The 23824-nt window shown below is 43.4% G+C and overlaps 1 protein-coding gene across 1 annotated transcript in view; it reads right to left on the bottom strand.

Annotated features, from left to right (window-relative positions):
- The window catches only part of LYST (lysosomal trafficking regulator), a 124633-nt gene that overhangs the window by 48132 nt on the left and 52677 nt on the right, over positions 1–23824 (bottom strand). Inside the window, 10 exon segments of the mRNA XM_025039064.1 lie at positions 3682–3912; positions 4577–4755; positions 7511–7702; positions 12727–12879; positions 13502–13668; positions 16056–16286; positions 17477–17646; positions 18195–18372; positions 19284–19908; positions 23556–23687. Coding sequence (XP_024894832.1) covers positions 3682–3912; positions 4577–4755; positions 7511–7702; positions 12727–12879; positions 13502–13668; positions 16056–16286; positions 17477–17646; positions 18195–18372; positions 19284–19908; positions 23556–23687 — 2258 coding nt within the window.

The raw sequence follows: 23824 nt of genomic DNA on the forward strand, positions 1-23824 counted from the left end.
AGGGCGGGCAGCCGGAAAGTGCTGGAAAGAGAAGGCTGCGCGGCGCGGGCGGAGAGTTAACCGGGCTCGAAGTGGCGAGAAGGGCCGCAGATCCCCGTACGCCGCCGCGGAAGGACCGACCTCTGGCCGTGCCGCAGGTGCACACAGCGCGGTGCGGAGCAGAGTGTGGACTTCGCCGTCTCTCTGTGTTGAGACGTGGGGGAGATAATGTGCGTGCGCGCGCGTGTGCGCGCCTGTGCACGCGCGTGCGTGCGCGCACAGATTTCTTTATGTCTCCAAAAGAAATGAAACGAAGATGGTTACTTACGGGGAAAGGGAGAGAATGAGGACAGGGTCTAGAGATAAAAGCCAGAAACCCTCGGAATGTACTGCTTTCATAATTTTGATTTGAGAACCATGTAGACATTTTACATAAACAAATAAAACCCAATGGAACCCCTAAAAATAGAAAACAAATTGAAAAAAAAAAAAAAGGAACCTAACTAGTTAGTTAAAGCTGGTGGCATAACCAAACAGAAAATTGTTTTAAGTGCTTTACGATACCGTATTTTCCTGGCACACCCATAAGAACAAAAGAACCTCAGAACAAAACCACAAGAAACCTCAAACTCCATGCAGCGGCCTTGTCATTAGTGATAATGGTGGTCACCTCACTTTGAAAATGTTATAGATAGATATAGAAAGATAAAGCAAATCAGCAATGGTCATATCATCAAGAATCAATATTATCAACATTAATAAAAATAAATACAAATATAAAATCCAAGAAAAAGCGACGTATCGGTACGAACTCATGATTTATTAATTTTTCCTAAAAAGACACGTGCTTCCCAGCTTTGTCCACTAAAAGGCCGAGAAGAAATGATAACCTAATAGGGGTGGGCCTACCTACCTAGCGTCTGGGTTTGTGGTCTCTAAATGCAATTATCTCATTGAAAGAAACAGGGGTTTCCTGGGAGAAAGCTTGGTTCCAGGTCAGGAAGGAAACATGCAGGCTGAGCTTGGGACATCCTTCCATTCCAGAAAGCAAGAAAGTTAATCATATAACAAGTAGAAAACTTAAAAAGCCACGTTAAAAGGACACAATAACTTGAATCTACAGAGGCGTTCATCTGCATATCAAACAGTTATAACTACAACAGTTTGAAACTATTTATCAAATTTATTAAAAATATCTGAGTTCATGATGATACTTCAAAAATAAAAACAAATACAAAAATTGGAGGTTGCTAGGACCGATTCATTATTCTAAAAATATGTAAGGGAAAGAAAAAAGCATTTACCTTGCCTTTCCAACACAGACTATATTTTTGGGTAGCCAAATGGTTGATAAGGGACTATTCCTCCTTATAGATGAAATGGAGCTGAGAGACGATGATGGAATGAGAAACTCAGAGACAACTCCTAACGAAAAAGTGGATCTTGGCAACTACCATGAACAGCTGCTAAAACTATTAGGTTAAAGATTGAGGGGGAACTTTATACTGGGTGGATCAGGCTGATCCCATCTTGAAAAGCAGGGCCAATAAACATTCCCTGCCTCCCGCTTTGGCAGAGTGGAAGATGTGAAGCACTCTGAGCTAAAACCAAAAACCAGAAAAACAAAAAACCCAGACACAAAACAAATATGAAACCAAGGACTAGAATCTAGTCAAGCCTCTAGATATAGAGCCACAAGGATACACTCAGCCAAATACATGTGGGAAATTCTACAGAACGAACGACCCAGTTTCATTAACAAATAAATGACATTTAAAAAATGCTTGGGGAGGGTAATTGCCATGGGTTAAAAATATTTGGCACATACCTAACAAATGCAATGTGTGGGCCTTGTTCGGATGCAAAATCTAGCAAACTATTTAAAAAATATAAGAAATAGGGGAAAATTTAAACATTGACTGGATATGAGATGATAGTAAGGAATTATCGTTAATATTATCGAGTGTGATAAGTTAAAAAAAGTCCTTATCAGTCAGAGGTACACACTGAAATTATTTATAAGTAAAATGATTTGATACCTGACATTTATCTCAAAGTTATATAAAGAAAAATTAAAGCTGGATAATAGTCGTGTGGGGTTCTTTTTTGATCTCTCCTAACTTTAAGGTATGTTTTACGTTTCCATGATAAACTTAAAAAAAATCAAGGACAGTAATTTGGTCCTGAGGTGGAGAGGAGGTTTTTGTGGCAGTGTGAAGTGCTCAGGTAGACGCGGGAGCTTGGATGGGCAGGTGAACCTCAGAGAAGGACTTGGCTAAATAAACGCCTGGCCCTGGCGGCCAGACGGATTCGAGAGAGAAGAAACAGTCAACCACAGTTCCACCGTTTCAGGCAGAAATCAGTAAACACTCCACCGACAGAAACGGAGTAGCAGAGAAAAGCAGCCGGGGATAAACAGAACGGGGCTGGGGTCGGGTGGTGGCGCCTTTGCTCCCTCTGAAAGACCACTTCGAATGCGCCATCAGAGGAAACCATGGGGCTGGGTGTGCCTCTGCCTTGGCAGAGGGAAGACGACACCCCCCGTGCACTTGAGACACTCGACATTGGAAAGAGCACCTAGGTGTGTCGCTTCAAAGCTATAACCTTTTAATTCCTAATGTGATACATCCGGGTCTCCCAGATATTAAAAGGGATGTATCATTTATTGCTGTAATAATATGGGTGTAATTTCCATATAATACAGCATACAGATATTAAGAGTTCATTTCTGTGAGTTTCGACAACTGCGTACCCCTCCATGACCACTACCCAAATTAAGACGTCCCGGCGCCCCTTTCCATTCGATTCCCCCCCACTTCTCCTCGTTGGGGCGACTACTGCCCTCGATTCTATCAGAATATCTTAATTCTGCCTGTTCTTGGACTTTTGGGCAATATGTCTTCTTTTGTGTTTGGCTGTCTCTTTCATCGACACAATGTTTTTGAGCTTCATCCCTAACGGTAGGTGTATCAGTAGTCTGTTCCTTTTCATGACTGTATAATACTCTATTGTACAAATATATCACAATTTGTTCACACATTCTTCTGTTGATAGACATTTGGGTTATTTCCAGTTTTTAGCTATTAGTAAAAAGGCTCCACAGATATTTTGTACAAATCTTTTTACAGATGTATGCTTTAATTTCCCTTTGGTAAATACCAAAAAATGGAATTTTAAGGTCACAGGTTAAGTATACAAGAAACTGCTAACTAGCTCTCTAAAACGGTTACACCATTTAAATTCTTCATCGATCACTCTGGAAGTGACAGGATTTATAGACTGTGAAATTCTTTTAAGCATTTGGTTTTGATTAGTCTAAATGATCAACAAATGTTTTTCTATTTTAACTAATTATAAATATTTTTTGAAATATGGCATATGTACTATTGTTTGAGCTATTTGGTACAGATGTTTCATGAATAATGTAACGCTTTAAAAATAAGTCTCCAAACAGTTCTTAAACACTTCAAGATTTAGTAATAAACTACACAGGGTCTTGCAGGAACTCACACACAGAAGTTAATTTAAGCACTGGAAATGGAATGGGACATAAACAGAGGTCAAACTGAGTCTGGGGCAGAGCGTCTGAAGGGAGATCTCAGGTGTGATGTGGTAAGAAAACTATAGTCATGATGTTTGGCACAGAAATACAGTTTGATTTCAGTTCTTGTGTACGATTTTGTGTTTTGCCAAGCGTTCTCACTTATGAAATGCTGAGACACTTACTTGCAGGGATGGAGTAAGGCAGTCCCGTAGTATCTCCTGGTAACTCGGTTCACGGACTATTTCGAAAATTTGCTTCCTCTGCTGTGAAGGGTGGGCTGGCGACACGACATGCACCAGCAGTCTCCCGAGCTGCATTCGGAAGGTGTCCTTACAAGACGCCAAGATCTTAGTCCACTGCTGCTTGGAACCACTGCCTTTACCTGAAGCCTTAAACCAAAATGGGAAGGAAGAGGGATCAGACTTCTAAGCAATAATATGCTAATGTCAACCCAGAACTAAAGATCACGGGACATGTTTTATGCCAGACTTTTTAAGACAGTCTAAATGAGAAAGGCATACACATCCATACAAATGATGTTTAAAAGAGATGGGCACACACCGATGTTTACAGCAGCATTGTTCAAAATAGCCCAAAACAGCATTGTTCAAGACAGGCCAGACGTGCCCTGATGGCCACATGATAAACCAAGTGTGGTCTACAGACAGGATGGGGCGTTATTCAGCCTTAGAAAAGAATGAAGGACTGAGGGCTGCTTCAACATAGATGAACTGAAAAACGTTACGCTAAACGAAGCAAGCCACACCAAAGGACAGGTATTATATGAAATACTGTGTGTAAAAAATCAAATTCACAGAGACAGGAAGCAGAGCGGCGGTTGTCGGGGCCGGGGGGTAACGGGGAGGGCTGCTTCATGGGCGGAGGGGCAGGCTGGGAAGGTGAAAAGCTGGGGAGGGGGCGGTGGTGACGGCTGCACGACCACGCAAAGGTACCGAGCACCGCTGAATTACACCCTCGAAACATGTAGTACAGACAGCACGAACCCTCCACTCCTGTGTGAATGAAAATTCCCCATTTAATTCATTTACTTACAATAGATACTTTGAATCCTTCTACCAGATACGTCAGTATTTCTTTTTGAAATGGATTGAAAATGGAAGGCTGTTCACGATGAATATTTTCTTCAGAAGTTTCAGTCTGGGAAACTGAGGTCTTGCTTTGAGCGGCGTATTCTGGAGTACTCAAAATGTCAACAATCTCTGGATTAAAGTCTGAATTACAAAAAGAATAAAAACTCGCTGAGATCTACCCACTGCAAATGTAATGATGCTGGTAAAATTCTACGAAGTTACTATTCAGTGTTCACCATATGAATGTGTAGTAGGTGGATTACACGTAGAGCACACTAGAGAAAGCGAACTCACCTAAAGCAATATAGGAATTTAAACATACTTAAGTCTTGCAATTCTAAAGATTCATTTTACTGATGAAGATGAATCAAACTGCAATATTATTAAAGCCACGAGGTTCTTGTACAAATCAGACACAAAGACCCCATGATGGTTACGTCAGATGGGTTTGCGGAGCTGTCCCACCGCGCGTGCCATCCCGTTAGGTGCTGTGCCTTTGATAAAAATGGTCCAATTATGAAGTTTACCCTGGGGGCCAGTTGCTCCAAATATAAATCAGAAAAGTTTTTAAAATCTTGGCTATATTATGTTTTTCTAGTGATTAACAACTATTGTTTTCTTTTCCTGCCTTCTCGGGGTTATTTAAACGTTTTTTAGAATTCCATTTTGACTCATCTGTAGAGGTTTGAGTGTGTTTGTTTGCATAGCTTTTTAGTGGTTGCTCTAGGTAGCACATTATATATATAAACATATAAGTCACTGGCCACTACAGAAATGCAAATTGAAACCATAATGCAGTATCGCCAAACAGCTATCGGAACGGCTAAAATTAAAAATAGTAACAACTCTAAATACTTGTAAGAATGTGAAAAAAACTGGATCACTCACACACTGCTGATAGAAATGTAAAAACCATACGTTCGCTCTGGAAAAGTTTGGCAGTTTCTTAACAAGAACAAAACACACACTACTGCACAACCCAACAACTGCTCTCCTGGGCATTCATCCCAGGAAAATGAGGACTTATGTTCAAAGAAACCTGCACATAAGTGTCACAGCAGCTTAATTTGTAAGAGCCAAAAACTGGAAACCACCCAGAAGGCCTTGCGACAGGTGCGCAGCTTAGCAAACTGCGGTACATCCACACTATGGAAACACATTCGGCAAAACGAAAATATAACCACCAGGCCCACTTTCCAGAAAATGAAGCTGAGTGAAAAAAGCCAAGGCTACATTCTGCACGATCCCATTTACGTAACATTCTCGAAACGATGAAAATAGAAATGCAGAGCAGATTAGAGGTGGCCAGAGGCTGAGGAAGCGGGCGGTGGGAAGAAAGTGGAACATCGGGGTCCTCGTGGAGACGGAAGCTCTGTTTCTTGACTGTCGCTGCCATTATCCGGGCAGTGATGCTGGTAGCTCTGCAAGGCCCATCGAGGCACACGTGCTCCCTCCGTAATCTCTCTCGACAACTGCGTGTGGACCTAGGATTTCAGTCATCCCCCCTCATCCACGCTTCCTCTTTCCAGTTTCAGTTACCCATGACAACCGAAGTCCAAAAATATTAAATGGAAAATTCCAGAAGTAAACAATTTATACGATTTAAATTGCACACTGTTCTGAGTGGCATGAGGATATCTCCGGCTGTCCCACCCGGGATGCGAACTGTCCCTTTGTCCAGTGTCTCCACACTGCACATATTCCCCGCCTGTCAATCACTTAGTAACCATCCTGGTTAACAGAACGACCATCATGGTATCACAATGATTATGCTCAAGTCACTCTTGTTTTATTTAATAATGACCCCCAAACGCAGGCGTAGTGATGCTGGTGATTCTGATATGACAAAGAGAAGCCGTAAAGCAGAGGTCCCCAACCCCTGGGCCACGGACGGGGGCCACCAGTGAGCGAGTGAAGCCTCATCTGTATTTGCAGCTGCTCCCCAGCGCTAGCATCGCCGCCTCGGACCCACATCACCTCTGCCTCAGATCATCAGGCGTTAGGTGCTCATAGGACCACGCAACCTGGATCCCTCGCATGCGCATTTCACCATGGAGTTTGCGCTCCTGTGAGAATCTAATGCTTGATGAGCTGAGAAGGAGCCCAGGCAGTGATGCCAGCACTGGGAAGCGGCTGCAAACACAGATTAACATTAGCCGAGATGTTTGACTGCACAGAGACCATGATAAATCGATTGCTTTCAGACTCATATCAGAACCCTATCAGTGAGTGGCAAGTGACAATTAAGCTGCATCTGGTGGCAGGCTCTACAGTGGCAAGTAAGTTGTTGTACTTCAATTATACAGCTGCATCTGGTGGCATCTGATTCTGCATTATGGTGAGCTGTATAATTATTTCATTATATATTATAATGTAATAATAATAGCAATAAAGTGTACAATAAACGTAATGTGCCTAAATCACCGCAAAACCACCCCTCGCCCCGCTCCAGCCCATCCATGGAAAAATTATCTTCCATGAAACCGGTCCCTGGTGCTAAAAAGGTTGGGGCCCGCTGCCGTGGGGCGCTTCCTTTACGTGAAAAGGTGCGTATGCACAGTAAAGACAGGATGTACAGGCTTTAGTCCTGTCTGCAGTTTCGGGCGTCCCCTGGGGATGTGGGAATGTGTCCCCCGTGGGTAAGGACAAGGCTCTATCTCCAAGAAAAGTTAAATAAATAGATCAACTATACTATCAATCTAGGCCAGCATGTAACGTATTGAAAAGTGGACTTTTATTCAAGACCATTCGTTCCAAGTAAGTAATTCTTCTAATAGTATGGATGTCAAGAACGAAAAAGTAATACCGTTTAAAAATTTGAAACCTATTCGGTTCCCTCTTAATTTTCCTTTTAATTCAGTATCTGAGCAAAGACAGGTTTACTCTCTAGTCCTACCTTGATAAATGATCCTGTTAACTGCTAGAACGGTGAGCCTCTGCAGCCTCTGTGCGAGCTCGGCTTCGCTGGCCTGGACCGGGTTCTCCTGGCTCAGTCTCCGCTGCATCATCACATGAAGCTCATCACTTGCCACCGAACGCATCTTCATCAGAAGAGAATCGGTTTGAGCAAGGGGAAATTTTCGAGGACCTTCAAATATATGAATTAAAACATCAGATGCCAGAATTAACAAGGATCAAGGAATCGATTTTTGCTGCAACCTTTTGATTATCAGACCACGCGAAGAATCTTATTTAACACAAAGGTAATTTATTCAAAGGAAAAAAAAAATGATCTTTCTCCCTCTGAAGAAGTGCAACAGTACTTCTGGTTTCAGAATCTCCAATAAGAATGCTGAAGGTAGCGACATGGCTTAGTAGGGCGGCTGCCACTGGGCAAAATTTGAGTCTCCTAAAGAACTCAACGAATTAGAAGGGTACATGTAAGTAGTTCGGAATGCTTTGACAAAATATTTTCACATACTGTTTCACTTCCTTGTTTTCCAAAATAATCAATAGATTTTTCAAGCACATTGTGTTTTAGTAAGAACATGAGTATTTCCGGATAATTACCATTGTTGATTTTATACAGTAGTTTTGAGAAATGTAGATAGTGACATAGTAGAAATCAGTCAGATGAAGATGGAGACCAGAAAAGTGAATATCATTCCAGTGATTTGCTCTTAAATGATCTGGTGCATATGCATCACTTGGAATTCAATCCTACGACAGCATCTCCTGAGGAATGCTTCCTCAGACTGAGCAGGGAGGCCTGGGGTTCCTGCACCATTACTGCACCTGCTCCGGGAGGTGCCGCACAGGGAGTGGATCCAGGACAAAGCGGGGGGCATGCGTCTTGATTTAACGAACTGAAGGGCATCGGAAGGTGGCCGTAGGAACGAAAATGGCGTCTTGGTAGGTGAGGAACAGTGGAACCCTTCATGGGAATTGAACCTTTGTTTCAAATTATGAAAAGATATCAATTTCCATAAATAGCCTCTATAAATATTACTTACATATGACTAAAATATGACAGGTTTTAATGACTCGTCCTGCAGGATATTTAAATATCTTAATAGCATTTTAGATTGCCCAGCATTTTAGGTAATACGTATTTTTAACATTTTGGTGGGCAGAGTCACCTCTGAGACAAAACGAATCAATAAAAAGAAAAAAAAAATCATATCCGGGATAATATATTCAATAATAATATCGTCACACTATGTCCTTATTTTAAGAAAATTCTTCCTAATGCCTACCTGACAGCCCTCCTCTGTGTAAGCTGCTGAAAGTCATAATTCAGAGGCTCAGCCACACACTGGACAAGGAAATGCTACGCCTTCGGCAGTGCTACGCACTTCAAGGGGGTACTGCAGCTCTCGTGCTGTGAAGCGGCGCTGAGCTGGTGTGGCCTCAAGTACACTTCATTTCCAGCCTCAGTTTCCTCATATTAAGATATGTATTAGGAAGTAAAATAGAGCCTGCTTCACAGGTAGACATTTGTCACCAACAGACATTATATTAAGCGTAATAGTTTACGAGCTTACTGACCATTTTCTCCAATAAAATATAAGTTCCACGAGAGCGGATAAAATGATAAGTGGTACATGGCCGATGCTCAATAAATTTGACGTTTGGAAGAATGGATAAAGAGGTTGTTCTGTGCTTTAAATAAAACGATGGACATAAAATACAATGCTTATCTCATATAAAGAATCAGAAGTTGTTAATAGTTGATATTGCTATTAATGGTTGAAATATAAAGGAAGTTCATTTGTATACTAATAATAATACATTTACATATTTATTTATTTATAATAGTTTAAATGTATGTGTACACTTTAAATCATATCCTAATACTCACTTCTACCTTCATGCATCAAGGTGACATGCAGTTTTTCATATTCATAAGCAGTGAAAAAATACATATAACGTACATTGCTATCCTGTTTATAATCGTAAACACAAAAAAGTAAAAAAAAAAACCTTTGTTTATTGATTAAACGTTAGGAAAGACAATCATGGCAAATCAAGATAATAGATTATTATGTATTCGTTGAACATAAAGAGTATTTATAGCACGTGAAAAGATGTCTACAATATACTGATTAGAAATAGAAGTCAGTTTACAAACAGAAGGTAGAGTATTCTACTGTTCGGGCCAAATGTCACCTTTCCCTTACACATCTCCACACCAAAGACAAAGACACTGAGGTAAGGAGTCGGCGCTTTGCTGATTGGTAGGAGAGAACCACTGGGCTGCTGCGCAGAAGGAGGGTACGCGTGAGTCAGGCTGGAGGAGGATCAGCTGGCAATAAAGAAGAATCTAACTCCGCTGAGAGGGTGAGAACTGAGCCCCAATGTGACGAAGGTGCTGCCGCAGGAACGCCGGTCCCGAGCCACGGATACCCCGGTTCCCGGTCTCAGCACATTTCTCTATTGTCAAAGCGCACGCTGTGGGCTTAATGGAGGCTGCAGCTGCTGGCTGTCCCCACGACTGCTGCTGGAGGCGCAGGCAGTGGCAGCCGGCCTGAAGGTATCACTTGGCTCAGCAGTTTTCAATAAATGCCGAATGGGTCCATTTAGAAAAAAGCCATCCCCAGCCCCCACTCATGAGAAGAGCTTGTTTCAGATTATAAAGGAACAGTTCATCATCTAAATCAGCGGTCCCCGACCTTTGTGTCACCAGGGACCGGCGCTCCTATGAGCATCTAATGCCTGATGATGAGGCGGAGCTGAGGCGGTGATGCCGGCGCTGGGGAGCGGCTGCAGATGCAGACGAAGCTCTGCTCACTCGCCAGCCGCTCACCTCCTGCTGAGTGGCCCGCTTCCTAACACTGCTCACCCACCGCTCACCTCCTGCTGAGTGGCCCGCTTCCTAACAGGCCATAGACCTGGGGACCCCCGATCTAAATGACGGAAATGGTGGAAGCAGAAATCCCTCCCAGTCACTTTTGTACCATGAACAAACCTACTAAGCGGGCTGCGGGACCACACTGCCTGGAAGCAGAGTGGCTTCCTTTTTGGACCCCTCACGCCCAGTGTACAAAGCCAGCACACTTCTCACTAACGGTGAAGAAATGAGACATGGTTTCCCCCCGAACACGTATGTAAAACAACATGAAAAAAATGACAAAGCAGCAAAGTGACACATCTGAAGTGGTATTTTGTAAACTGGACTCACAAAGACAGAATTTAAGTAAAACAGGGTTTAAAACAGGAAGAAATCTTGGGAGAGGCCTGCAGGATGCGCCCCAAAGACCCGGCAGACGTGGAGCGGGTGGACATGGCCACTGAGGGACACAAAGGAAGTGCGCCGTGTGCTGGTCCCAGCGGCCTCTGACCCTGCGCCTCGGGGGACCCATGAAACGAGAAGGCTGGACTGCGTGACTTTTAAGGTCTTTTATCAAATTTGTGGGATTCTATACGTCTCATGGTTTACAGCAATTGCATTGACTTCAGGTGAAAAATTTAAAATGAGAAGAATCAGAATAAAAAGGAGAATGGCTTAGAGACAGGACTAAAAGTCCATTTTCCACTTGAAAGTGACTCAAACAAATAATAAATAATAAGCTTGGAGCCAAGTTGGGCACTGAGGATCTAGGTGATAAAAATGCTCGTTAGTATCTGGAGAGAGAGGACAGACATCCTGTTAGAGAAGTCACAGCAAACGCAAAACAGCAAGAGGGCCACTGTGCGGGCCAGGCACGTGCCGAGCGGGACGGCCGCCGGGGCCTGGGATGACGGCGGAGAAGAAATAAACGTGAGCGTGAGAGCGAGCGACAGGAAGCCTGGCAAAGGTATCTTCTGAGATCAGAGAGGCTGAGGTCCGTCTTAGCAGTCGCTGGCCATGTAGGGCGCCGCCCTGCAAAGGACAGGTGCTCCCAAATCACCCCGTGCGCGTGGGGAGCCAAGCGTGACGGCCCGACTTGGTGTGAGGTGCAGCTTTGCCTGGGACGCAAGGGGCAGGACCGGGAGGCCACTCAAGGGGAGAGACTGTCCAGGTCCTGGTGAAGGAAGGCTGCAGGGGGCCACGTGGACTCTGAGGAGTTTTATTCACGTCGGCTTTGATTCAGCATAATCTAAACGACTACAGCAAAACGATGTCGATAGAGCAGCTTTTCTCTGCAGACGAGTTTTTCACGTGGTTTGAAAATCTGGCCTAGTGCCGAAGACAATGAAGTAGTTCAACACAAGCAGAAGAAAGATTTGGATTTAAAAGCCCTTGAGACTGTAATTTACCACGTACTCTGGAGACACGTGTGTGCACAACACATCCACTACACAGACACACGTGTATGCGTGTGTACCATACAGATCCACTATGTGTGGGGGGGGTGTTTCACGCTATTTTTATTAAGTGTATGATCCAGAAAGGTCATAGCGAATTCTCTGGGAGAAATAAGGAGGTCCAACAATATTAACTTACTCTTTGATGCTCCGCACTCGTTTACAGCAAGCCCTGATGGCGTGTGCATTCTGCCCACGCCCGAGCCACCACGGCTCCCGCCCTGACTACTGCGATGGCCTCCTGCCTGGGCTCTCCTGTCACCTGCTCCTCACACAGGGGCCATGGCGGTCTAGCCAGAACGAGCCCGCTTACGTCGTGCCACCTACTTCAATGCCTCGGATGACTTCCCGTGAGGATGAAGCCTGAGCCCCGGAACGGGGACCGTGGGCAAACGGCCGTGCCACGCAGTGCAGCCCGCCCGGCTCGCCCGCACTGCCCTCCGGCCGGCGGCTCCTCCCTCGGGTTCCCAAGCGAGCCTGGCGTCCCCGGCCTCGCGCCCTCCTGTGACCTCGCGGACGCCTTTCCGCCCTTTCGCCCACACTGGAGCCCACGTCCTCAGAGGCGCCCCCACCTCCTGCCATCACGGTCCTGCTTCCCACCCTTCTCTGCGACGTCACAATCTCCGCGGGGACAGATCCTGTCACTGCCGCGTCGACGCGTGACACAGTGCTCATTAGCACATGGGTGATGCTCAAGAGACAAGAAAATCAGAATGGCACTGAAAAGAAAGCAGGAGAGTAGCTTCTTCCGGGAGGAAAATTTTCCCAAATTTTATAGCTTAAACTTTAAACCGATAATATTTTAAAAACACGAACGGCATCAGACTATACGAAAGCCAAGTTACCTTGGATTCGCAGTTGCTGAAGTATTGTTTTGGGACTCACCGGCAATGCTCTTGCGCTTCTGAAACACTGCGTGATGGGGAGCGGACGGTAACGAGAGCGAGTCCGCCGGGTGCTCGCAGTCATGGTTCGCGGTGGTCCTGATGAACTCCATGGCGGCCTGGAGGACGCGCAGCTGCAGCGCGACAGCCATGTCTGAAAACAGTGGGCACCGGATGTTTCAAGCCGTGAGGCTGTCAACTTTTTAAAACTGAATTGATTTTTACTATCGAGCAATAGCTAAACTGTCCTTTATCAGACATCAAATTTTCTAATCGACGTGGCTCCTGCTGGCAGTAAACATTTTTAAAAACTGTTTTTCAAAGCAATTTTAAAGCAAATTTCCAAATGGTCACTATTAAAAATTAAATGGAAAGGTACTAGTGCAAGGATTTATTTCATTTTATATAGCTGTTTTAAAGAACAAGCTTTTTAACATATAAGGCAAAATTCTCGCATTTTTCTGGTTCATGTTCACTTTCGTATTTGCCACTAAAGAAAACTAAAGGGCATTATTATTCAACGCGGGCCATTTAATTCTATTTGGTAAGAAAAATCGGCTGCTTCTTTGAATGATACATTGTCTGCTACTAATTATATAAAAGTATCACTTTTTTTTTCCACTGAAAAAGGCTTCTTTTTAAAGCTGATAGATAACGTCACAAAATGAAGTATACACTTGTAGCAAAACAGTTTCCAAGAAGAAAGAGATTAGGTTCAAATAACATTTTTGGCTACTATACAACTCCCCGCAAAGTCCATAGAAATTAAATCTTACTTTGTGTCCGCTTGTTTTTGCTATTTTGAAGATATCCAAGTAGTACAATGAGGTCTTCAATAACTCTAAAATATTGTGAGCCTGAGGAACTGCAGGCATGGATTGTAACTGCTATGAAAAGTTGCTGTATGTCGCAAGCAAGCAATTTGTATTCATTCAAAGGAATGCTAAGGAAAAAGAACACATAATTAAGGCAAAGAGAACCAATGTAAATTCCTGTTCTACCAGCCGTCATTCAGGCACGCACTCGCTCAACATTATTCTTGCTTCCGCTGTGGCAGGTGATGCGAAATGCACGCTGGAAACAGAAATAAGAGGACACGCTTTGACTCCTGTCAAAAAATCTGTCGTGCAGAGGACCGGACGAGAAAAGAAGTTAACTACAAACAGTAGATGGTTAAGCGTAACAACAGAGGTTAACACCAGACACTATGGGAAACCACAGGCAGGTTCCTAGCCCACAGGAAAGGTGATTTTGTAGGTATACATAGGCACAGTCTGAGAAGGCTTCTCAGAGAAGGTGAATTTGAATAAATTAATTAACCTCTCTGAATCTCACTTATACAAATTATAGTTATTTTAGGGATTCAAGGAGATAATAGATTTAAATAATATTAACCATTTATAAATGTCTAATAAATATGAATTAGTTACTTCTGTTTCTCAATTTTTAACCTTGATAATCTATTTCTGTGTGATATTAAGCATAAATATTAATCTCCATTTACTTTTTCCAAACCATATGTGAGTTAGAAATGGCAACTGTTTGGGGCCAATTAACAGAGCGGCATATTAGGGACATTCATAAGTATAATTTATTTATAAAACAACAAACTACTTTTAGGAGATGCTTGCAGGCACTCTTCCCAAGTTCTACCAATTTCATGCATTGTATTGTAATCAAGAGTAAGTGTTTTGAGGAAATACAATACTTCGTATTTTTTTGTATTTCTCATATGCGTAGCACACAGATCTTAAATATAAAAATCAAACTGCGCTGAGCACACGGAGTTTCTTTTGTATGCACAGAGCCTCGATGGCCTGGAGGATCGCCAAGGATATGCTCTGTCGTCTTTGCAAAAACGTAGATAATGTTTAATGCTTGAACATGCAATAAGATGGAGATTTATATTTCAACAGTATGCTAAGAAAAATGTTATATTGTACATCATAAACACAAACACCAAAGACACAAAATTCAAATAAAAATATAACCTAATATGTTTTTCCCATAGTGCTGTCAGGATTAAATAATATCAATCGCATAAAGTTCTCAGACAAGTGCATGCGCATGGTCATTTATCATTAAGTGATCTGATATTAGTTAGTGCTCCAAGTTAATGTAAGCCTAAACAAAGTTCCTAACAAGTATTTTAGCAAACCATGCCACATTCTCTTACTTATGTTTTATTTTAGGAAGATATTCGGCAACCAGAGGTAAATTTTGCATGCATTAACTAATGCCCTTTACCTAACTTTTGCAAATACTATTTTAAGTAAGTCCAACTTTTCAAGTATAAGATCTCTTATTTTTCATTTGATCTTCTCTCCTCTTTTCTTAGAAACTTGTTATTTAGTATAAAATTTTACACTAATGAATGAAAAAGAATAAATATAATCTAACGGAACATAACTTTCTGCCTCAGCTCCCATGCCAGGTATTGGAAGGTCTGGAGTGCTGATGTCATTGGAGATAAGCATCCTAGGAAGATCCTTCGTCTTCCAGTCAGGCCTTGCTCACTTATTGTGTTTGCAGTTTAGGGAACACTGAAAGCATCCTCAGTAAGTTCCATTCCCATTTCTCAATTTGAATGGTTTCTGAACACCTAGGTGTATGACGCCCTTCTGTAAATCTGGTAGTTAGCATGTCTAGCTCTGCAAATCTTCTTATTCTTATTTCTCATTCTACATTATTTCCTATTAGTCAGCACTGTGTATAGATCACTGATGGTCTTCAGGATACTTTAATCACATTAATTACGAGAGAACAACAGAAAACTTAAAAGCCATTTTCTAAAACACACGTTGTAACACTTTTAAAGCTGTTAATCACTTTGGCGGGCAGCCATTTGCCAATGTACCTTGCAATTAGAAATTAATTTTTGGTGGGAGACAGAGCCACAATATGCTAAAAGGACGGTACGGTGAGTTCGGAACACGGGCTTTGGAAGTGAGACGCGTTCCGTCTCAAGTTCTCTTCTACTCACGAGCTGTGTGATGGTCAACGAGTTACTATCTCTCTCTGATCATCAGTTTCCTAGTCCTATAAAGGAAGCTTGGTAAATATATTTGAGGACAGTTACTTTTACTCGACTTGTCTTCAGGTTCTAAATACCTAAAAGTAGGTTATATAAATACCTTGTTAACCAAACTTTGTTAAAAATGATAGAAAATAGGACCCTCCAAATTTAATTTAATTTAATTCAATCAGTTTTATGGGAAAGTTCTTTGAAAGTATTTTGAAAAACCAGATGCTTAATGTAACCTATCACTAAAGTTTTCCCTTTCCAAAGCATTTATCAGATGTAGTTTTAAATAAGGATTTGAAACTTACTTCTTTTCTAATCCGTTCAGGGCTGCTACTGTATTACATAACACGTAGAGTAGACCATTATCCAGCAACATATCTGCTACCTTAGAACAGGAATTTAGTATTTGGAGAAGAAGGAAGAGGGCGTTATGCAAGAGCGCGTTGTCATATAACGAGGTCTCTATCAGTCCCAGAATCGGAATGACAGACCACTTCTGAAAAAGTCCCATGTTTTTCACATCTTCCAGATCAAATCTATAATAAATAATACACAGTTAAGAGCACGTTAGAAGTAATTTACCATGAAATAAGAAAAAATTATTGCAATATAGGCCGTTTTGCTTACCTGGCTTTGAAGCTATAAAAAATAAACACGGGGAACAAGAATTCTTAACTTTTTTTCCGATCATAGACCCCTCCAACAATAAGATAAAAGATATTGCTAGAAGTTTGACCCAAAGTAAATATGTAAACATTCAAACGAAACATAAACAATTGTATGGTTTTAACTGACTCGCTTTAATTTGTCTGTGGGCCCCTAAGGTGTCCAAAGAACCCCTGCTTTCGGGGTCTACGTAACAAGTGCACGAAGAAAAAGCTTGAGAGACAGTGAGACAGTAAAGCGCCGTCTGGCAAAGGAGTGAGTCTTGAGTTCTGGTCCCAGTACCGTGTGCCAGCCTCTGCGACGGAGGGGGACTGTTCGGGCGCTGGGACCTCACTTTCCTCATCTGTCAGATATGGGCGGTGACATTTCCCCTACTTTCTCTGAAGGCTGTTGTGAGAATCAGATGAGGTGACGTAGAATTGTTTTGAAAGAGCCAAAAGCTGTGTGCAAATGAAAAGTGCCGCTGCCATTAGTGCAGTTAATAAGTAAATTCCTCAAGGTCGGAATCGTCCCACTTAATAGATAGGAGACACTTAATAATAACGAGACACATTTCTGTCGCAGGCAGAAATATCAGTTTAACTATCCTGCCAAGCTTCTGGTTTGGGAAAGAATATTCTTTTATTTCTGCGCTTACTTGCTCCCCCTTCGGGGTCATTCCAGGGTCGGCCCTCAGTAATTAGCACACCCCTGGCTCCTCTCCCAGGTAGCCTGACAGCTCTGAGGGGAGTCAGGGGCTTCTCCGTGGATTGCCGAGAAGACATGAGCCACCCACCGTGCTGTCCTTCTCGTGTTAATACTGCCTGCCTAATCTTCGTCCTCATTAGTATCACTATCTGCCATTTGATGCCATATTTGTTTGTTTCTAGCTAGCGAATGAAATACAAAAGGAGTTACATTAGAAAACAACATGTGGAAAATAATAAATTGATTCACCTGGAAAATGACTTTCAGCAGATTTTTTTTCTAAAAGTGACCAAATAATTTGAAGAGCCAGTTGAATAAACTTTGCATTGAAGACAAAAGACCCATAATAACAGCCGAGGGAGAACCCACTTACTCTTCATCGAGGCCAACGTGTCGACCAAAGAACATTTCCACGAAGCATTCTAACAGCTCCTGAGTTCCCCGATGGAGATACAGCTGGTTGGCTAGCAAGGAAAAGCCGCGATTCTTCAGAAATTTATCCTTTTGTTCCTTAGATGCTCTATTAAAATACGCATCTAATAGCTAAGGAAAAAAATTAAGACAATTTAGATAATGTATTGAAATGTCATATAATGTATATTTGTAAGTTGTTCAAAATTATGTAATATGTTAATACGTAATGTAATAATGATATATAGAACACAACAAGCTAAAAAAAGGCCACCTCCAGAGCAAAACAAAGTAAACCTCATCTCTGACTCCTGCAGAATGCTGATGATGACTCAGCAAACACTGGGCTGCACTGAAGTGACTAAACAATATCAAACATCTGAGCTCAAATCTGACGTGAATGTCCGAGACGTGGCGGGAAGACATAGTCCCATGAGCTATGTGCTCCTTGTCATGGACAGACTTAAAAAACATGGTGATATGCATCAGTACCTGGCAGAGGGCTTCAAATTAGATAATACATATGAAAATAAAATAAGAAGTAACAAAGTATACCAGTCCATTATTCTTAACTATAAAATAAAGCTTTAGGTCCACTTTAACACATACATATTCAAATTATAATTCACACACATATTTGTTTTTCCCAATTAAAACAACACGTCCAGTATTTGCCTTACTTTAATAACTCCCTGCTGTATAGCAGGTGACGGGTGGTTGACGAGGACCAGCAGCACGTCTGCCTGGATAAGCTTGTCCATCACGTCTTCCAGCATAGCATCGGGCAGGATGAGAAGGACTCCGCTCAAGAGCTCGTACAATCCACAGCATATGGGTACCAAACAGTCTTCCATTACGCTGAAACAGACCCAGAAAGTCTTGCTGACACAACGTTGGGGAGAAAAGGACATGATGGTTACCTCAGAAACGGTGATGAGTACCTCTGAATGATGAGGACGTGTTCTGAGAAATGTGTCGTCAGGCGATTCTGCCGCCGTGGGAACGTCGCAGAGTGCATTTCCTCAAGGGCGAGCATGGTGCTAGAGCCCACTACACACCTAAGCTGTTTGTTACGCCCCCATCGTACCTGTGGTCCGTCGTGACTAAAATGTTATGTGGTGTGTGAACGTTGCAATAATTTTAACGTGTGAAGCAGAAGTTCATAAGGTTGAAAAAGTGTTTCCTGATATAACTGTGATGAACAAATCTGCCGTCAGTTTTTAGAAGTATATTTAAGGCATATAGTCTACTAAACACGATTCCATCGTATACCTATGAAGTCCAATACTGTAGTGACCAGCCACCTGTGCTATTTGAACTATTTAAAATTAAATTAAAAACTCAGCCCTCTGCTGCACCAGCCATATTTCGAGTGCTCGACAGGCACACACGGCCAGTGCCCGCTGTGGTGGACGACACAGGTAAAACACTTCCGTCATCACAGGAAGTTCCACTGGAATGTGATGCCTGAGATGCTTCCGGAAACAACAATAAATCTTATCGTTGAGAGTTTTTCTCCAGTAACCATAAATAATTAAATAAAGCACAAGATTTTTTTTTCTTTGAGAGCTATATGTGTTTTAGCCTTTGGTTAAATATGGAATTCAATATTATCTAGTATTAAAATAAGGAGAGAGGTACCTTTCTGCTTATCATTAATATGTATGTCATATCGTAAGAAGTGACACAATGAAGACATTTTTAGAAGTGCAGAGATTCTTCATGAACGGTAAACGAGCGGAAGGGGGCATGCAAAAACACGTACGTACCTGTGAGCATTTGCGGTTCGAGCGTAGTTTGGCTCATAACCAAGAGAAAAGGTGACGTTTTCCCAGACCTCGGCGTTCCTGTCAACAAGACTGGGCCAGCGGCCGATGGCTGCAGACCCGTTCTGAGACGGGAAAGCTAGCCCCAGGCTCGCAATCATGCTGTGGCTTCGCTGGAACGAGGCCAGTCCCTTTAGGTAGTCGGGTCGGCGTGGGCAGGACTCGTCCCCAGGGCTGTCATCGTCTGATCTGGGTTCTGCTCCCGGCTCTTTGGGATCTACTTTGACGGCCGGATATTCCAATGCTCCTTTGGGGACACCATTGACAGAGACTTGTCGTGAAAGGACGGCTTCTGTCTCACAGACGGTTTTTGCAGACTCACAGCTACTGACGAACGCGTCTTCGGGGCCTTTTTTCAGTGTCTCAGAAGTCCCCAGAGGACCCCATTTCTCCGGCTGGGAATCGACACGATGATCTGCAGTACTTTGTAAACTGTCGATACCACCACCCGAACTTCCAGTCAGCTTCTGTGGCTGTGCTAGAGGAGAAGTAGGCAGGGCCGGCAGGCTTCTAGAACGCCGCAGGTCGGCAGTCGTGCGTGGCGGCGTAATGCCAGAGGAACTGTTTCCTGGAGAAAGCAGACAGAAGGAGAGCACCTGAGAACCTGTTCACTGGGATCACTTCCATTCTGCACTGCCACAGCCATGGCAATAACCCGTTTATCCAGCAACAGTGAAGACTCCATGTAGGTCGATGTTCCAATAACTAACGCTTAAAATTCTGAAGTCCAAAACCATTTTCCTTTTAACTATTTTTTATTCAAATCTTCCAAAAACTTATGTCTTTTCCCGTCTCCTTGACAGAATACAGTATTGACTGAATGACTCGAAATCACTAGGACTGATGGTTCTACTGTAATGAAATTAAATGATTTAAGTAAAACTTAATTTACCTACAGTCACTAAAATGCAGTTTGACACAGTGGAAAGAGTATGGGCTTTCCGGCTATATATAACTAGACTCAAGTGACAGTTCTGTTAGTCAGGTGTACTGGGTAAATCCTTTAATTACGTGTTAATTTATGCAAATGTAAAATGAGGTCTCAGCATATCTGCTTTGGTGGCTGCTATGAGCAGGCGACAGCATGTTGTGATGTTCTCAGCACCGCGCCTGGCAACGAACGGGAGCTGCGTAAGCGCAGTCACAGCTGAGCTGTTGTTGTCACCAGACCAAACGGCCCAGGTCGTTCTTTCCTCCACTTCCGTAGTCACTTCTTACGAGTGAGAAAAATCGTTTTTTCTCTTCCTGCCATAGCTCTCCAATTTGCTGCTTCTAATATTCTACCTAGGGGACCAGAAATATCACTCATTCTAGTGCCTTAAAGTGAAGGCTACTCAGGAGCGGTCTACAGACCAGCAGCGTGGGCATCGGCGCCACCTGTGTGACTCACACGCCACCCTAGATCCATCTACTGCATCGGAATGGATGAGGGGGACCTGGGGATCTGCACTGAACAAGCTCTAGGCGATTTTTTTTGTCGCTAAGGCTTGAGAAGCCTTGATATAGAACACGTAGGCAATGAATGAACTGCTTTAGGGCACAGACTTTGTGGCAATAAAATAGCTCCATAGCTCAGAAGCTTTTCCTAGTTATTTCTGGATTTTGGCTGGAGGGCTAAGGCTGCCAAAAGTTTCTGTTCAAAAGATCTAGAGATCCAGCAATTCCTCTACTGGGTATTTACCCCAAAGACTTGAAAACTCGTATCCGAAAAGATATTTGCACACCGATGTTCATAGCAGTATTATTCACGGTGGCCAGGACATGGAAGTGACCGAAATGTCCTACGATAGATGACTGGCTAAAGAAGCTGTGGTACATATATACAATGGAATATTACTCAGCCATAAGAAGAGATGAAATACTGCCATTTGCAACAACATGGATGGAACCTTAAATAATCATACTAAGAGAAATAAGCCAGAAAGAAAATGTTAAAAATCACATGACATCACTTCTATGTGGAATATAAACCTAAAAGCAACAAATGAACAGGAAAAACAAACAGAGACTCATGGACACAGACAATGGACTAGTGGTTACCAGAGGGGAGGACAAGGGAGGAGGGGGAAAATAGAAAAATCGAATGTTAAAAAAAACAAAAATAATAAAAAAATATTAAAAAGATCTGAAAAAAATGGGGGCATGACTGTATTTGAAAATGTTTCAGAGTGATGCACAATGATTTTAAAAATACACAGTTCCCTGAACGTGCCCAATCTCGTCTGATCTCGGAAGCTAAGCAGGGTCGGGCCTGGCTGGTACTTGGATGGGAGACCACCTAGGAAGACCAGGTGCTGTAGGCATAAACCAAAAAAAAATACACATTCCCTATAAAATTCCAAATAAAGCTGTTAGCGTTTGGGGATCTGAACTCCAACACTGGGGGCCTCAGTTCTTCGTGCCGATGCAGAAAGAATCACAGCTCAGAAAGATTTAGAAGATTTATTGAAAGCACATTTTAGGAGACGGGCCATGCTAAGGAAGGCTGCAGCCCTTTGGGGTTTGAGAGGTGAAAAGATAAAAGATAAAAGGCAGAGTAGGCTCCAAGGGAGGAGCGGGTTTTCCGCAGAGAGCTGCACCAGTGCCGCGGTGGGAAGGTCTGTTTGTATTTGGGCCGTGATGGCAGGTCCTGGATGATCCGCATGTGAGGTCACCTTGACTGACAGCTGGCTGCTATGTAACACTGCCTACTGCGCATGTGCTTACCCAGAATTCAGTCTGTTATAATTGTAGTTCATGAACTTCCAGGCAGAGGCATGATGTTATAACGATGTTGTAATGAGGCTGAGGTTGTGGGCAGGCTGGGGTAGTACTTTCTGTGCACGTGTTTGTGGTTTCGCTAACAGCTTTGTGGCCTTTGTGCTCTAGGATTTGGGGTGATTTGTAACCCTAAATTGGAAGGTGTTTCTGGGAAGTCCTTGAGGGAGGTCTTCGAAGGAGATTTCTATGGTTCCAGAGCTGGGCCTTCGCTCCTGTCAACGCATGCCTGCCAAACTACCTACCAAAACCAGTGAAAACAGAGCCTTAAAACAGTAAAATGAGAGGCCACGAAATGTGCTAGGGAATAATCGCAACGCCCTGGGGGAGAAACAAACTGCAGGTGAATGCCCGCACGTGCCCTCCTGCCCGCACGTGCCCCCATCCCACCTGCACTGCTTAATAATGTAAACTGGAGCCGGCGACAAGCCCGGATGGGCCTGGCATTAAAGCAGCGCCTCAGGGCAGGAGAGGACGGCAGTCAGGAAGGGAACACACGCAGCCAGTTCCCAGCCAGGAGACGCGAGTTCTTCTCGATGACAGCAGACGGAAGGCAGTCTGTCAGGAGTAAATTAGGGAGCTCGAAAAGCAGGGTGAGCGTAAAGACTTGAATCTGCTTGCTGCGGAGCGAGAAGGGAGAATTGCTTCCGGACATACAGAAAAATGACAGGGCGGTCAACAACAAAAAGGCTGGCCACAGCTGAAGACCCGTGGAAAGGCGGGGGACCTTCAGCAATGACTCTAACAGCTTTCAGCAGTGTGAGGATGGTTAGACGGACGGAAGGTGAGGGTTTTCAGATGGAGAACACCAAAAGGCCAAGAGGTCAAGGACACCCAAGCCGGTGTTAAGAAAACCACCGGCTAAAGGGATCTAGGCTGGAGGGGAACTTGGGAGGGTGATAAAGAAACCAGGGAGCCAGGAGAGCGTGCTCAGAGACTGGGAGCCTGGACCCTCAGAGTGGGGAGCATCCCTGGCGACGGCGAGGTCCAGGACCGAAGCGCACGTGCTGGTAGATAAAGGGAGTCCCCAGCGTCCGCGACCGCGAGGCCGAAGTGCGGGCGGCCAACCATCCAGCAAGCGAAGGTGTCCAGAGTGCTGAGTTTAGGTCGGAAGCGGAGAGGAAACCAAACGCAGCTTTTGAAGACAGTGGGAAAGTAAATCAGCAGCTTAATGAAGGACAAACGACTGTGACAGGAAGGGATGGATTGCTGAGGAGTGAGACAGCACCAGCCCTGTCTGTTCCTAAGTTCTCCTGAGCACCGTGTAGAGTGACAGTTGCTGACAGCAGAAAGCAGTGAAATGGATTAAGTGTAGTCTATCAGATTTAAGTTTAACCTGCCCCTTACTTAGTCTGAATATCAGGTTGTACGACACTGCTAAAACGTGGACACTTTATGAACCGATTACCATCCAGAACTAAACTGGAAGCGTTATACTTCCGTTCCTGTTATTTTTACCTTCAGGCGGTGAAGCGGTAAAATCAGATGGGCTTATTACCACCAATCCAGGGCTGGGGACAGCCTTTCCTCCGCTGCTGGAATGCCTCAAGTACATGATCGACTCTACTTTCTCCTGGAAGACCTTGCCATCTAGAATTGGAAAAAATTTTGAAGTGGTAAAATTTTTAAAAAGGATAAAACAAAAAATTAACTTTAAAAGCAAATCATTAAATACAAATTTTTACAAACTGATGTTCAAAGCAAAAAAACATGGCATACTTTATACT

The sequence above is a fragment of the Pteropus alecto genome, unplaced genomic scaffold (assembly GCF_000325575.1).
Source record: "Pteropus alecto unplaced genomic scaffold, ASM32557v1 scaffold189, whole genome shotgun sequence".
Lineage (NCBI taxonomy): Eukaryota > Metazoa > Chordata > Mammalia > Chiroptera > Pteropodidae > Pteropus > Pteropus alecto.